Source organism: Lates calcarifer, linkage group LG14 (assembly GCF_001640805.2).
Source record: "Lates calcarifer isolate ASB-BC8 linkage group LG14, TLL_Latcal_v3, whole genome shotgun sequence".
Classification (NCBI taxonomy): Eukaryota; Metazoa; Chordata; class Actinopteri; family Centropomidae; genus Lates; species Lates calcarifer.
Genome location: NC_066846.1, coordinates 10,049,412 through 10,064,027, shown reverse-complemented (window position 1 = coordinate 10,064,027; position 14,616 = coordinate 10,049,412). Strand labels below are relative to the sequence as shown.

General features: G+C 40.5%; 1 protein-coding gene across 5 annotated transcripts in view; it reads right to left on the bottom strand.

The window, feature by feature from the left end:
• The window catches only part of LOC108890910 (RNA-binding protein with multiple splicing), a 36,871-nt gene extending 25,094 nt beyond the window's left edge, over positions 1 to 11,777 (bottom strand). Inside the window, exon 1 of one of the 5 annotated variants that reach the window (XM_018687981.2) lies at positions 11,289 to 11,777. In XM_018687981.2, the coding sequence (XP_018543497.1) occupies positions 11,289 to 11,351 (63 nt within the window). In that variant the 5' untranslated portion in view covers positions 11,352 to 11,777. The remainder of the gene's footprint in view (positions 1 to 11,288) is intronic. The other 4 variants (XM_051075415.1, XM_051075414.1, XM_051075413.1 and 1 more) reach the window with 4 other exon arrangements.
• Positions 11,778 to 14,616: the final 2,839 nt, after the last annotated feature.

Below are 14,616 nucleotides of genomic sequence, written 5' to 3'. Positions count from 1 at the left end.
GACTGGGTTTTGTTTTCACTGTTGTTTTGCTGTTTTAGTGATGATATGAGCATAACTCTTGCTGAAGCTGCACATGACCGCACAAAGATGCCAGAAAAACATCAGAGGGAGAAGATCTGCTGCTGTTTCGATGACAGATTTATATTTCACCCGTAAGTCTTGTTCACTTTATGTGGATACAAGTCAAAACTGAACATGTGAATCACTACGAAGCAAATATACTGGGTCTGACTTTTCATATAAGATTATAATAGTAATACTGATGTATTTTTAGATAAACTCACATCTACTGAAACCTGATACTTGACATTTTCTCCACCCTAACTAAGCGGGTGGTTGGCACTTATATTAAGAAAATCTTAGTCATCTATCCCTCCCTTGCCAAGTTATCTAAGATCCCCATCTTTGATTTAACTCCTATCTTCAGTCAAGAGACTAATAGACACTTGAGAGCTGGATATACTGCACAAGTTCAGACAACAATGAGTCCTCTACACACTCAGAACAATGGGACATTCTTGGCTGTGTCCGACCTCATTCCTGAGACTTCCTGACGTCAGCTGTTGTGATATATGATCGGTTCGCCGTGTGTCCGGTTCGGAGCCGACTGCACACACTGGATATGGGATGATTCACACACGGCAACCGTGTCAACAGCTCTCTCTCCTGCAGACATCTGCTGTTGATTACTGTATCAGTCTTTATTTATGTTGTTGTGAGGCTAGCTCCAAAAGACAGAGGGTTATAATCGGGCTGCCACCAGGTAGAATGAGGCATCAAAGTTTCATGATGTAGTAAACTAAACTGAAGGTCAAGCAAGGGGTTGAGCAGATTCTGCAGATTTGTAAAAAGCAAAGATAAACCTTCTGCCACTGTTTTATTGGGTTTTAGAGACATTGTTTTATTGTCTTTGTGAGTCACATACCTACATTTCCATAGTGCTGATTGGCCTGCTACGGGCCTTTGAATCATTGACCATTTATGGCGTGCTCACACACCGTCGTGCATGCAGGCTTCAATCAAAAACAGCAGTCCCTACCTACCACAAGCCAGCGGAGTACTTCACAGCCCGCGTACCAGTGCAGTTCCCTGGCAACGCCTTAGTGGAGCACAGCAGAGAGTGTGGAGCCCCTGGCCAAAAACATCAGATCCTATTAAGGCCACTTCTGCAGCAAGTCCCAGGGGATCAATGCACCCCCTAATCAGAGATCCACCGGATGAGGTCATCACCCTATTGATACTCTTATCATTACACCTTGCAGGTTTTCTGATGCCACCCTAAGGTTGCTGAAGGAGGGGTGAGAGGTCTGTGCTCATGACAATACTTGAGAGCTTAAGTAAGGTGTCTTAAAGGATATGTCCTGTTTATCTCAGCTTGGATCTTACTTTGTTAGGGCTGGCTATTGTTTCTATCTGGTGAGATAACACTCTACTCAGCAAAGTCATTGTTGAGATTTGGGAAACGAGGGCTTCAACTAACAATTATTTTCATCAGTTTTTCACCTTTATTATTTTCACAATTAGTTATTTTGTCTGTAGAATGTCAGAAAATAGAATGAATAGTGAATATAATTTCCCAGACCAACAGTTCAAAACCCCAAACCATTCAGTTTACTATAATATGTGACTGAGAAAAGCCACAAATCTTCCCAGTGGAAAAACTGAAACCAGACAATGGTCAGCATTATTGCTATAAAAATAACTGATTATCAAAACAGTTGTCAAAAACTCTTCTGGCTGTCATTTCTGCCCTACTGGGAAACATTTTTTCAAGCACAACCAAAAGTGAGCATACTAGAATATGCAATAAACCCTCAATAACAAGTAGAGTAGGTCAAAGTTCAACCAGGAAGTCAATTTACAATAGACCATCTAGGTAATCACTGTTACTGTTCGCCTTTGTTTTCATCCCTACAAAGGTCTGACTCACTTGAAAGTTTGTTTCAAACCTCTCTGATCATCTGACTGCTTGTGTTTCTTGCTGTGTCGGACTCGTTTAATCATGTTACTGTGTTCAGAGATCTCAGCAATTACCTTTGTGATTACTACCAATAGAAACAATGGTCTAACTTACAAAAATAAAGTCTGCGTTGTAATAAAAATTATCCTTTAAATGAGCCAGATGAAAGAGAAAAATAACAAAGATAAATTTAGAATTGAACTAAAACATCTGATATTAAAAATATCAGTTGCAGAGAGATGTTTTTGTGGCATGTAAAGGAAATATCATAGTTAGGAAAAAAAAAACAAGCCATCTACCAATTAGCCTCTCCACTGTCACATTTCATCAAACTCTAATTAACAAAGCCAGAACTGACCCTATGACCACTTGATCGCCAGAACAATAAATGACTGGAACACTATTCAAAACTTGCATTAAAATTTTAAAAAATTTTCTCCGGTGTACACTGCAATTCATCAGTCATTATGAAGCAACTTAATTTGTCTAATTAAATGACCTGGCAACTTATTCATGTGTCATTTCTATTCAGCTTGCGTTGTCCACTTATAAAATTTGACACACCTATTTCCTGAAAATGCCTCGTTATAATCTGTCGCACTGTGTGACTTTCTCGGATATTTGCTCTGACTTTAATTGAGTGCTTTTTTGCCCGTTCATTCCGGCTGAAATGAGGGACGCGACCTTGGTGCGATGTGAGATGATTACTACGTGTTTCTTTGCACCCCTGCGTGTGTGCATGTGTGGGTGTGTTCGACAGCTGAGTTAATAGATACAGGTCCTTCGAGCCAGATGTGTCAGGACACAGCTCTAACCTTGAAGCCTAGAAAGAGTAGCCAGCCTATTGTGGCGTCTGAATGCAGGTAACAATGCTGCCATTACATGCACATGAATTTTTTTAAAAAAAGCTCAGAAGAAATCATTCCTTGCACACCCTTTCAAATCTGCAGACAAGACTCCGTTCACTGTGACCAAGCTAAAATCAAAGTGTATCCATAAGTCCATGTGAGCTCAGGGGCAAGCTGAGTTTGCTTGCATCAGTTGAGTGCCACGTTATTAAAAACAGTCTAACTGACAGACTCCCACACTCCTATGCTATCTTAGTTGTCACTGCTCTGTGTTGGCATCGCCCTCCATCATCCTCACAAGTTTTTTTTTCCCTTCATCTTACATGTTGGAGAATGTGAAGAGTGACAGACTGCAGGCCTGAGAGGTGTCAAACGAGCATAAATGGATGACTGCGTTTATCCGTTAATCACCGGGGTTCAACGGGTCAAGTTTCACATCTTGGGTCAGGGGTCGCGGGTTAGGCTGGGGTTATTGCGTAGGTCAGAGGTCAGCTGCGAGGTCGAGCACACTCCAAGCGTCACGACTGAGCTCTGGGAGGAGAGTCTCTTTATTTTTCTCCCCTCTCTCTTACTCCCACAAGTGCTTTGGCGCAACAATTACGGCTCAGTAAGGGTCTGTAAATGTTCCAACAGGTTAACCTTTAAAAGACATTTAAAACAAATGACCTAGGAAAAGCAAGTAAGCGCCCACTCCACACTGTTTTTCCTTCTCTTGCTCAGAGACTCCTTTCTTCCCCTCTCCATAACAGTTTCCCCTGTCTTAAATGAAACGTAATGACACATATGTGCTCTTTCTTTCTCATCAACCACTTCTGACCTCAGTGAAAAAGGCCTTAAGGTGTCATTTGATGACGTGTGGAAGAGAAGTCTGACCCATTCACAGACTGTCAGCTACACATCACTTTGACTCCTTGGCTGTCAGCTTAGAGTTCATCAAAATCTTCCATACTAGCTCACAGTCTTATTCCTTTCTCTTATCTGTTGAGTCTCCATGAATGGACTTAACATTCCACAGGGTTCATTAACGTGAACTAATCGGCCAAGTCCGTGTCAGTCTGTCCTGTGCTCTCTTTGTTGCCGCTTGCCCAACTGGACACCTTAAACTGTTTGGTTTTGAGGTTGGGTGGGCAGAGGGTTAAGGTGTCTGGTGCCAGTGGAAAAAGTGGATACTCAGTCATCCTTTGTGTCTCCAGGAAGAAATCTAAGCCTGCTGCTGATATGTTGTTTCCTTTATGCCATAATACAGCTGTTCTTTTGTGTTTGTCAGTGATAGCACTTGAAGATATTAAGGGCTGCTGAGAATGATTATTTTGTCACCAGTTTGTCTGTAAATCTGTCATAGTTTTGATAAATAAGCCTCTAAAAGATTCTTAAAAAAACAAAACAAATGTTCCTATACGCCAAGCTGACGTCTTAAAATTGCGTAAGTCCCAAAAAAGTTCTAAATCTCAAATGCTGTCAATAATTTTGAACATGGAAAAAATATCACATTCTCAGGCGTGTGAAGATAAGACCAGCAAATGTTTCACATTTTTGGCTTGGGTAAATTATTATTTTTGTCTTATCAGTTGAATCAGCACTAAATACAGTTCATTTTTTGGATGCTCTGTTATTCAGTTTAAAGCAAGACTGTGTAGCTTCTGAAATGTGAGATAACTCAATCTGTCTCTGACAAACGAAAAGTTGAATTTATAAGCAATAAAAAACACTTTAATAAATAATTACAATAAATACAGTTAGGGGATTTGCAGCTACAGCCTTAAATGGCCTGGTATGACCAGTAGCTTAAAGTGGCTAATGTTAGCAAACACTTGATAGATGTCAATCTTCACTTTAAAGCCTAATTGCTTAGATGTATCTGTGGAAAAATAGCTCCTTTACTCTTACACTTTACTAGATGGTTTTACATAGTGAGGGTAACCAGACAGAAACTAATTACTATTTTAATACTGAGTCTATAATTTTGGTCATGAACTGGACATCTTAACATGTCATAAAATAGTTAGAAACATTTATTTTAGTTTCTCAGAGCCCTAACTGACATATTCACATGGTTTGTTTTAACTGACTTAATTACTTAGATTAATAAACAGATTAATTGAGTAATCATTTCCACTTTAAACCAATCATACCAGATCATAATGGGACTCTTGACTTTTCTGTGAAGGGGATTGGCAAGAGAGAAAGAGAATCTTTTCCTGGAAATATATGACATTACAGCTTAAAACAGACAACATAACAAGAAATTAGCCTTAGTATGAGTCTTTGAGGGGCTAATCCATTTAGAGCTATCTACAGACTTCTAGACTGAAGTTTGGTCACATCTTTCCAAACTGATCTTGAGCAGTCTGACCTTGGATGGCCAACTTTCGCTGGCCGGCCAAACGGCTGTTGGCACACAGTTGGATAGTCGCACAGACATGTTTCTCCATGTTACCATTCTGCCTGGCTCACTTCTGTCTTCCCATGACCATAAACGGTCCTTCTGTTCAGAGATCTGAGGGTCATGCCTTCAATGTATGGCCGATAAGGGATAAGTAAGAGTGTCTACTGGGACTAAAATGGGTGCAAGAGCGAGAGAGTGGGAGAGAGGGAGGGCAGGATGAAAAAGAAGGGAGGGGTAGGAAAGAGGAGAAGAAGAGTAGCAAATTCTAAACAGTACCAGGGCGGAGGGAGCGAAAGAGGGAGGAAATGGCAAGAGCACAAGATAAAGAGAGAGAAAGAAGAAAAAGGGTGGGACGTAGGAAAGGACGGAGGGAAGGAAATGGAGAGGAAGGGAGATAAAAGTGGAGAGAGGGAGCAGGAGAGGAGGAGGAATATGGATGTGGTGAGCAGAGAAAATAAATAAGATGAATTTGAGAATTATTGATGGAAAGAAGTGTGCAGAACATAAAAGGAGTGTGAAGGAAGGTGTAAAGAGGGAGAAATGGGATCGTTATTACTGTAAGGTGGATAAATATAGCTTGTGAGTAAGCAATATTAAGTGGAGGTGACTGAACAAGCACATAAATACAGTATGACAAAGCAAGACAAGATGGCTGATGCTGTCTAGGCACAAGCTCACACTTCCTCCACTCATGTAGCGTATCATTTATTACAAAGCAAACTCATAGTTGACAACTAAGGCTTTTTAAGGAAAGCAGTGCCATGTACCAGCCCCTCTCCTCACTCACAGTCAGTTTTAATGGTTTTATATAGCCACAGATATATTTATCTGAATATCTAGTACAATTCTTTACACTGTCTTTTTTTTCCTTTTTTTCTCACATCAGTTTAGCAGGCTTCTTTGCCAGCCGTTCCTGACGCTAAGCCTTGTTGTTGTCTCTTCAAATACCTCTTGTCGCACAGCTGACAAATGGCTAAGATAAGATGACAATTCCCCCAGCGCTTTTATAAATAAACTCCAACCTATCAGACGGGTAGATGAGACCAGGGTTTTACTGTCAGTGTGAGCCTGTGTGGCTGCTTTTTTATTGTTTATATTAATGTATACTTCATGGATAATCTGTGTTCTTTACGGTGTGATTTTAAGAATACCTCAGTCTTAATCTAAAGTGAATCAATGTGTATATGGTCTTCAACAATCCGTGAGATCCTTTGTATGTTTTCCCTTTTGCCCTATCATGGCCACTTTACCCTCTAAGCTCCCCTCCGATAATGTTTCATGTCACAGAGCGTTAATATATCTTCGTGCCCTTTTCATAGATACAAGCACACGTACAGACCACACACGCCCATGCCGCTGTGCTACAGCCCGGCATGGCCTCCCTCCGCCTCGCAGTCCTCCTCCAGCAGCGTAGCTCACCACCTACATCTCTTCATGGAAAAGGTCACACTGGCCACATGACCTGTTATTTGAAGAGGACCCAGTGGATCCCCAAAGCAGGCCAAGCACAACCCAATTACACCCCAGGGAGACACGCCGCATTTGCTGAACTCTGCTTGAGTGATACTGTTTCTCTTTGGCCGCTTGTAAAGATCCACTTACATGTTTATGGTCAGCCAGGATGTAGAATCAACAGATGTCTGACAAGGCTCAAACTCCTGCTGCATTAGAGTGTTCTATCTAGGAACATCTAGGTTTTACTATGAATTATCAAGCAGAGGACAGGTTCATCCTGTAGGGGAAACAGTAGAAGTACTCTGTGTTCACTCATTTGTCAAAAATCAGGTGTGGTTTGACGGTAGACCTCCAGTGTTGCCGAGGCTAGGCAGGTCTCGACTTAAATAAACACGAGTTAGCCTGAGGGAAACTGACAGCGAAGAGGCTAAAGGTCAAGCTTGGTTGGGTGACTTGGGTAGCTATGATGCATTCCATGTACTCACAACCTGTACTGCACGTCCTTACCTTTCTCTCTCCACCATCATTCCCTTCTCTCTTTACCGTGCAACACTTCTACACAGAAAGTCACCCTAACAATAATATAATAAACAGTTATTTTTTAATGCCAGTTAAACTGCTGTTTTTCTTCTTCGTCAGTTTAAATGAATGTTTTGTTTGAAAAATGTAAGAAAATAGCTAAAAATCAGACATCTTAATTTTCCAGAGCTTAAGGTGATGTCTTGCTCTTGCTTGCTTTGTCTGAGCCTCAGTTCACACAAAGATATTTAATTTTCAAAAAAATACAAAAGAGAAAAGGAGCAAATTCTTATACTTAAAAACATGGAAGGTGCAAATCTTTGCAGTCCTTCCTTGATAAATGACTTCAATGATTAATGAAATGACTTAAAAGATTAATTCATTAAAAATTTGGGCTGCAACTAATGATTAATCTGCTGATTATGTTCTTGATGAATTGTTTAGTGTCTAAAATAGAGAAAAATGCCCTAAGGCCCAAGTGTTGTATTCACATAGTTTGTTTTCTCCAACCACTAATCAAGCCAAACACTTTCAATTTAATAATAATAACAATTCTGGCACTAAAACAAGTGAATAAAATTTAAATTTGGTTAACTTTTGGTGAACTGGGTTTATTCCTTCACTGCCTGCACTCTGTCAAAATATGCTGCCTTCCTGATAACATGAACACGCCTGGAATTTGTCACCTCACCTCATCTCGGTCTTTATGACTGTACCCCACATCACAGTTTACATTCACAAAAAACATATTCGGTTCTTCTGCTGAAACCAACTTTTTTAGAGAATCAAATCTACTCTCCACCTCTTCTTTTCCATACAAGGTCTGGAATCCACAGCTGGGCTTTTGACATTCACCATGTTAAGAGTTTGGTGTGTCACCTCGACTGCATCAGTGGCCGTTGAGTGCCACAACATGTGAAAGCATCCAGAACGCCCGATAATAAAGCTTATCAAAACCAGTTCGCGAGATTAGACGCTGCCCGGACTGCGGACCTGCATGCCTTGCCTGCAACAAGACCATGTTTGGTGAGCACTGGTCCACAGAAGATAAACATTAAGCATCGTCGAGCTTTTGGTGTACACTGATGATGGCGTGTGAGGTTGAGCAATGAAGCAGGCATGAGAAGCCAAGCTCGCCACGGCGCTTTACTGGTGCGAATCAGTGATCCATTGAGTCGCACACTACACTGTGTGTGTGTGTGTGTACGGGGGGGGGCTGCTGTTGTTCAGCATGTGAGAGTCATACCAGCGAGGTTGTTAAACTTTGGCTCTCATAGGGTCATAGTTTATGGTTACTTTAATGTTGTTAAGCACAAAGTTGTTTGGCAGTCTGCTTTTAGCACTTTTGACAAGGGGGAACTCTGTGAATGTTTCTGCGCAGGAGTTGGGATGGGAAAATCGTTAAAAGGAAAGTTGAAAACAAGACGTCAAATTAGTCACTTCATCACCAATAAAGCAGCTCGTATTTTACTTGAATTTATCGCGACTACTTCACTGACCAGAAAGACTGAGGCCTCATGTTAATGAATCATGTGGAAAAAGTGCAAGTCATACTCAGAAATTAGCCACATTATTCTTAGTCTCATGTGTTTTGGTGTGAATACCCACACCTGTCTGCAAAAGTGTGTGTGCCTGCGATCACACCTATCCACGCCTGCTTGTGTATGTGAGTGTGAATACATGCGCGTGTGCGTGGTACAATCCCCTCAAAACTTTCTGCTCCCCTGCATACAACACACATCATTACACCGAAGATAAAGTGGTGCTGTCTAACCTCGCGTTAATTCACCTGAGTAAATTTAAGTCCCTGCCAGTCTGGATGTCTTCCAAACATTTCCACAACCATTAGATTCCTCTGGCCATTACTCTCTCTGTCTCTCCCTCTGACTTTTACACAATGCAAGAGACAAGTCTCGTCTAGTCTCCTCTGCTCCTGGACATCACAGAATTTAAAACATCTTTCAGGGATTTATTTACTAAACAAAAAAACTGCAAATGAACTAACAATAATTCTCATTTTTGACTAATCTCTGAGTTATTTTTAATATAGATCAATTACCTGTTTGGTCAAATGTAAGAAATTTGAGTCACAATTTCCCAGAGCCCAAGATGACGTCCTCAGATTGCCTTTTTTGCCTGACAACCCACTGATAGGGTAAAAATGTTGAGTTTAATATTAGCAAATCCTCACGCCCATAGCGCTGAAATCAACACAAAAAATGACGTTATATATTATCAAAACAGTTTCCTTAAATTACAAAGTTAACATCAACTAATTGATTAACTGACCAATCATTCTCTCTAAAGCAAAGTTACTGGATGCTGTGCTCAGTAATGTGTTGGCTGGCAAATGGAAAATAATCAGATTGTTTTCTGTGGTTAAAATCATAAGGAACCATTTCCCCCTTCCAGCTGAAGCACATATGTGGAGCTGTGTAATGCTGAAACAGACAAATATTTGCAACTATGAATTATTTAAGTCAGATTGCTGGTTGGATAAAACAAAACATTTGAAGACGTCACCGCTGCCTGGGAGAACTTGTGACATATAAGGCATATCTGTCCACCTTTAATAGCTTGAAACATTAACCAATTCACTGAAAAAAGTAACTACAAGATTATTCAATAATGACAGTAATCATTAGTTGTAGCCCTTGAGTGATGTGCTGGTACATAAACAGGCTCTGAAATAACTCTGCTGCAACACTGTGTTGTGAGGACACAAGGTGAAAAGGTGAGCAGAGCCTTAAACTGAAACTCCCCATTAGATTTCCAAGAAGTCAGTGCTTGAGTCTTTACCTCATCTGTGTGGTGCTACAGTAACTCCCTGCATCCATAGTAACCTCACCAGTGGACCAAATATGGTATTACAACAGGCCGGGTATGTTTGGCTATTCAGTTACAAAGTGACGTACAGTACACTGAGCCTAAACAAATCGCTCCAAGAGAAATATGTGATATAATGTCATATACCTTTCTTACATCATATGGCTGCAGATGTGTGGAGATCTGAAATAACAAGTCTGTCGTTTGAATAGAAATACTTCCCTGCCAAAGAAAATCACCTCATGCAAAGAGCACCCACTACAAACTTATTTACCAAGGAGATTTTGTGGATCCAGATTGTGCAATGTTTACCGAGGAGAGGAGGAAGAAACTGGGCTATTATCCAGCATGTTAGAGAGGAAATACATTTCCCCTCAGAAACTAAACGGATTACTTCACATTTTTTTGGACAAACAATATCATTCTGCTGTGTTAAGATGTAATTAAGTTATATTCGTAGAGAGGCTAGCCTTGCTTTGACTGTAATGCAGTAGGTCTGGGTCACATAGACTTATTGCCTACATGTTGCAGCAGCAGTTGTTTGAACTTCAATTGCTCCCTCAGCTTCAGTGAAAACTAATTCGCCCTGGCTCAGAATTCCCTTTACCGCTGTTCTCTTCAGCGTTGTGTGGAGTCTGTCTGGCTTTATGGTACAGTAAGCTAGAACTGGCAACACTTAAGTCTGTTGTCACGTAACTTATGATTATCTTCAATGCAGCCCTGCCTTTAGAGTTACTCAGGAAGTACTTATTAGTGATTCATCAATGATCAGATCCTGCCTTGTTCTTCACTTTAGGAACCTTGTTTTAAAGTGCTTAAAAAAGAAAAACAGACATGACTGGTCTTAACTTGGGCATGGCAACAATATGAGGCAAGTTACAAAAACTGACAGACATAATATGGGAGTAAAAATGAGAGGAAAATAGATGACAGGTGCACAATTTAGTGAAAGAAAGATACACTGCCGTTAGGAAAACCCCACAATAAATATTATGTGTGCACCATACAGTAGAGCTAATAAGCTAACAACAAGACAACAACTTTTACAAGATAAAAACTGCGTTTTAACACAGGAAATACAACAATGCCACAAAGGGAGACACCTAAACAACTACGGGGAGATAACAGAGATGGGTGATTAAAAAAAAGAAAAGAAGCTGTGGTGATGAGAAAGGCTTTTAGGACAGCGGGTTCGGTCTGAATCGGTTTGTTAAGATGTCGTTGTGGGTCACGGTTCGACCCGTTACATTTAAACAAAAAGAGACCAGGTAGGTGCTCGCGTGTGGATACGTACCTCCTCTTCGTGGTTGGTGAATTCACTCTGCTCGTTCTCTTTCTCGATTTTGTTGTTATTCATTCTGAGTCGGACTCTGTCACTTTCACTTGCACGGTCTTCTTCTTCTTCTTCTTCTTCTTCTTCTTCTTCTCCTCCTCCTCGTCTTTCGTTTCTGTTTCGCTCTGTTCCCACTTCTCCAGGACCCAAAAAATTTAAAAACCCTCCGACAGACAACAGTCCGCGCGCGGCCGCTGTCCTACTGACCCGAGCTCCTCACTAGTTCGGCGACATCAATGAAAAGTATATATATATATATATATATATATATATATATATTTATTTTTTGAAAAAAAGGAGGAAAAACTCAGCTGTGAGTAGTGTCTTTGTGCTGTCAAATATTCCTCAGCATTCCCTGGAAAGCTTCTCCGGAGGCTCTTGTTGCTGTTCCCCCAAATGAAATACAGTAAAATGTTCACTGGACTGCGCCGCAGGCAAACTTCTCTCCCCATCTCCGCGTGAGGGAGGGTGGGAGGGGTGGACGAGGGAGGAAGGGAGGGGTTTAGGGTGGGGCAAAGGGTGGGATGCACCCTCTGCTGGGCTTTATCAAGTTTTATCAAGTGCTGGAGGAGCGACGGCGGAAACTGAATGCCAATCACCTTTTGTACCAGCTGAATGTTATTTTAGTCACTGCAACATTCCTGCAATTTTCCTGTGTGTATGGTGGGCTATATGTACTAATACCATATATATCCTGTGTTATTATTTGTCTGCTTTAATATTTCTACATGTGCTGCAGATCAGGGTTGCAGCTAGCATTTTAGAAACCTGGAGGTCGGGAGCACAGGTTCCCCCAGTCCACCCCCTCCCACTGCATAAAATTAGAGTAGTTTCCAAACTCTAGCCTCAGTTTTATATTATTATTTCTAGTTTTTCATGTTTAATTTATTCAATTAGATTTTGATATAGTTAGATTTTCTTCTCTCATTTTATTTCCTAGTATGTCTAAATGCTGTTTCAAAGCTATCTCTAAAAACACTCTGGTACCTGACAATGGATTTTTTATTCATTAATTTTAATGGTTTAAATGCTGTCAAATTAAAGGGGAATATGCTTCAATGAATTAGATGAAAATACCTATAAGCTATAACTAAAGTTGACTATTAAGTATGTAGTTGAAGCTAGCAGGCAGTTAGCCTAGCTTAGCCTAAAGACTGGAAACAACTAAAGTCACGGTGATAACAAGACTCCAGGAAGATAAAGCCTCCAGCAAATAAATTATCTAGCACATGACTTAAGGGAAAACCACAAACTGTCATTTCTTTCAGTTTTTGTGTGGATTAAACAAGACACAAGATACACATTTGTAGTCTTTTCATACTTTCTTTACACTGAGCTAAGCTAACCAGCTGCTTGTTCCAGCTTTATAATTAGGCTAATGTACAGAAATAAGAATTCTCACGTAACTTTCAGCAATGAATGAATAAGCAAGTTTCCCAGAGTCTAAGAGAAAGTGTTGAATGCACGTTAATGTAACATTTTGATCATGACCAAACATTGGCAGGCACCTGATGTGGTCCATGGCCAGCACATTGCATTTCTGATAAACCTGTTGCTAACAGGGTATGGATTTCAGCACTTTCATTTATGTGATTTCACTTTCCTATGTACCTGTCTACCAGGTGTGCATTAAACAGCAACACTTAGCTTGATGTTAAATATACTGTATATCAAGTCTAAAAATGCTGGAATCAGTCAAATCAAATTAAATACCCCCTATGTGTATCTTTTAATACCAGAACCTTATACTCCCCTCTGGTTGACATGACCTGTTTATCAGGTTAGCGATCTGTTCGTGATGATCTGACATGGATGTTGGTTTTACTCCAACCCCGCTGCTGCTTGATTTTTCACACATCTCACACATCTCAAATGTGTCTATTGCAGTTTAAGGTGTTTGTGTCTATAAACAGGGAATGTAGATGTAAAGCAGCCGACTAAGCCTGTTACAAAACATCTCATTTTACACTGCCTTTCATAATCTGTTCACCCAAATTCTATTGAAATTGCATTAATGTGAGCCTGGTATGATGTGGCTGGTAAATGATTCAAATTATAGAAGATATACAACAGTGTTATTTGTGCCCTGATTAGCAACAGGTCATTCAGGCCATGTGACTCATTTTGTTGAGGAGCTTTGTCATTTATTGTAAACTTGTTCTCCCATACAAATTAAGGCTCTTGTCTTTAATGGCTGCTTATTTGTATTTAACTGGTTTCTTTCTTGGGAATAAATTAGTTGTTTAGAAAGTAAAGTGATTTAGTTTTTCTCATCAACAGTTTCCTGTGTATGTGCAGAGCTGAAGAGTCGCTTTTCTTTATGTTAACCTGTTTAACCTTTAACCAAGCATCACATAAATCTGGCAATCACATGACGTTACACAACAAGGCATGCACGCTCAGGACTATTTTCTCTTTCTTTCCTTGCCTCAAAACCTTAATATGTAGCACTCAGCATAATTCGTCATCTGTAAAGATGCACAGAGCAGGAGACACAGACAATTATCAACCTGACTGTTTAATAAATTGCACATGGCTTTTAGTTGATCATTTCAAGGAATAGTTTTGTGGTTTGAGGCAAATAGTTCCTCTCAGACATCACTGATGTATAATATTTATGTCTAGATTTACAATAGGCAGGACAGGTTGTGCATTTAAAGAGGTACCAGAGACAACACCTGTAAATTGCTCAAGATTGGGACATGATAACAAGTTGCAGTAATCCACTCTGAGCTCACCCAAGACCATTTGATTTATGACCTTTGAATGGGGAAACAGCCAGACCCTGGAGCTATGGAAGTGATGTCTCAACAACAGTGGAGATGAGCAAACACTGAAAACTTTACTGGCACACCTATTATTGTCTACAGTGCAGGATGCAAAACAGCCTTGAAAGCAACGATCAGGTGACAAGGCAGCCTTGAACGCTCCCCCCACCCCCGTTTCAAAACATTTATTTTGAGCAACTGCTTCACTTTGTATTTTGCGATGAAAAGTTCGAGAGCTGACAGTAGCTCGGCAGTGGAGACTTTGACTATATGTTGCATGACATTTATTGCACAGGACAGACTCTCGCATTTTGTGACAGCCAGTGTGGAAAACAGAGCGAGTCATTTTGCTGAACGTGCACCTCAAAAGCAACAAAGGAAGGGAAAAACAGTCATCGTGGATCGGTCGTAGAGATATGTGCTCTTTCCCCTCCCTGATCATGTCTATATCAATTACATTACATCTGAAGCATACACAATGAGGAAGGGACATGGCAGATTCTTTTATGCTGATGAGAAGC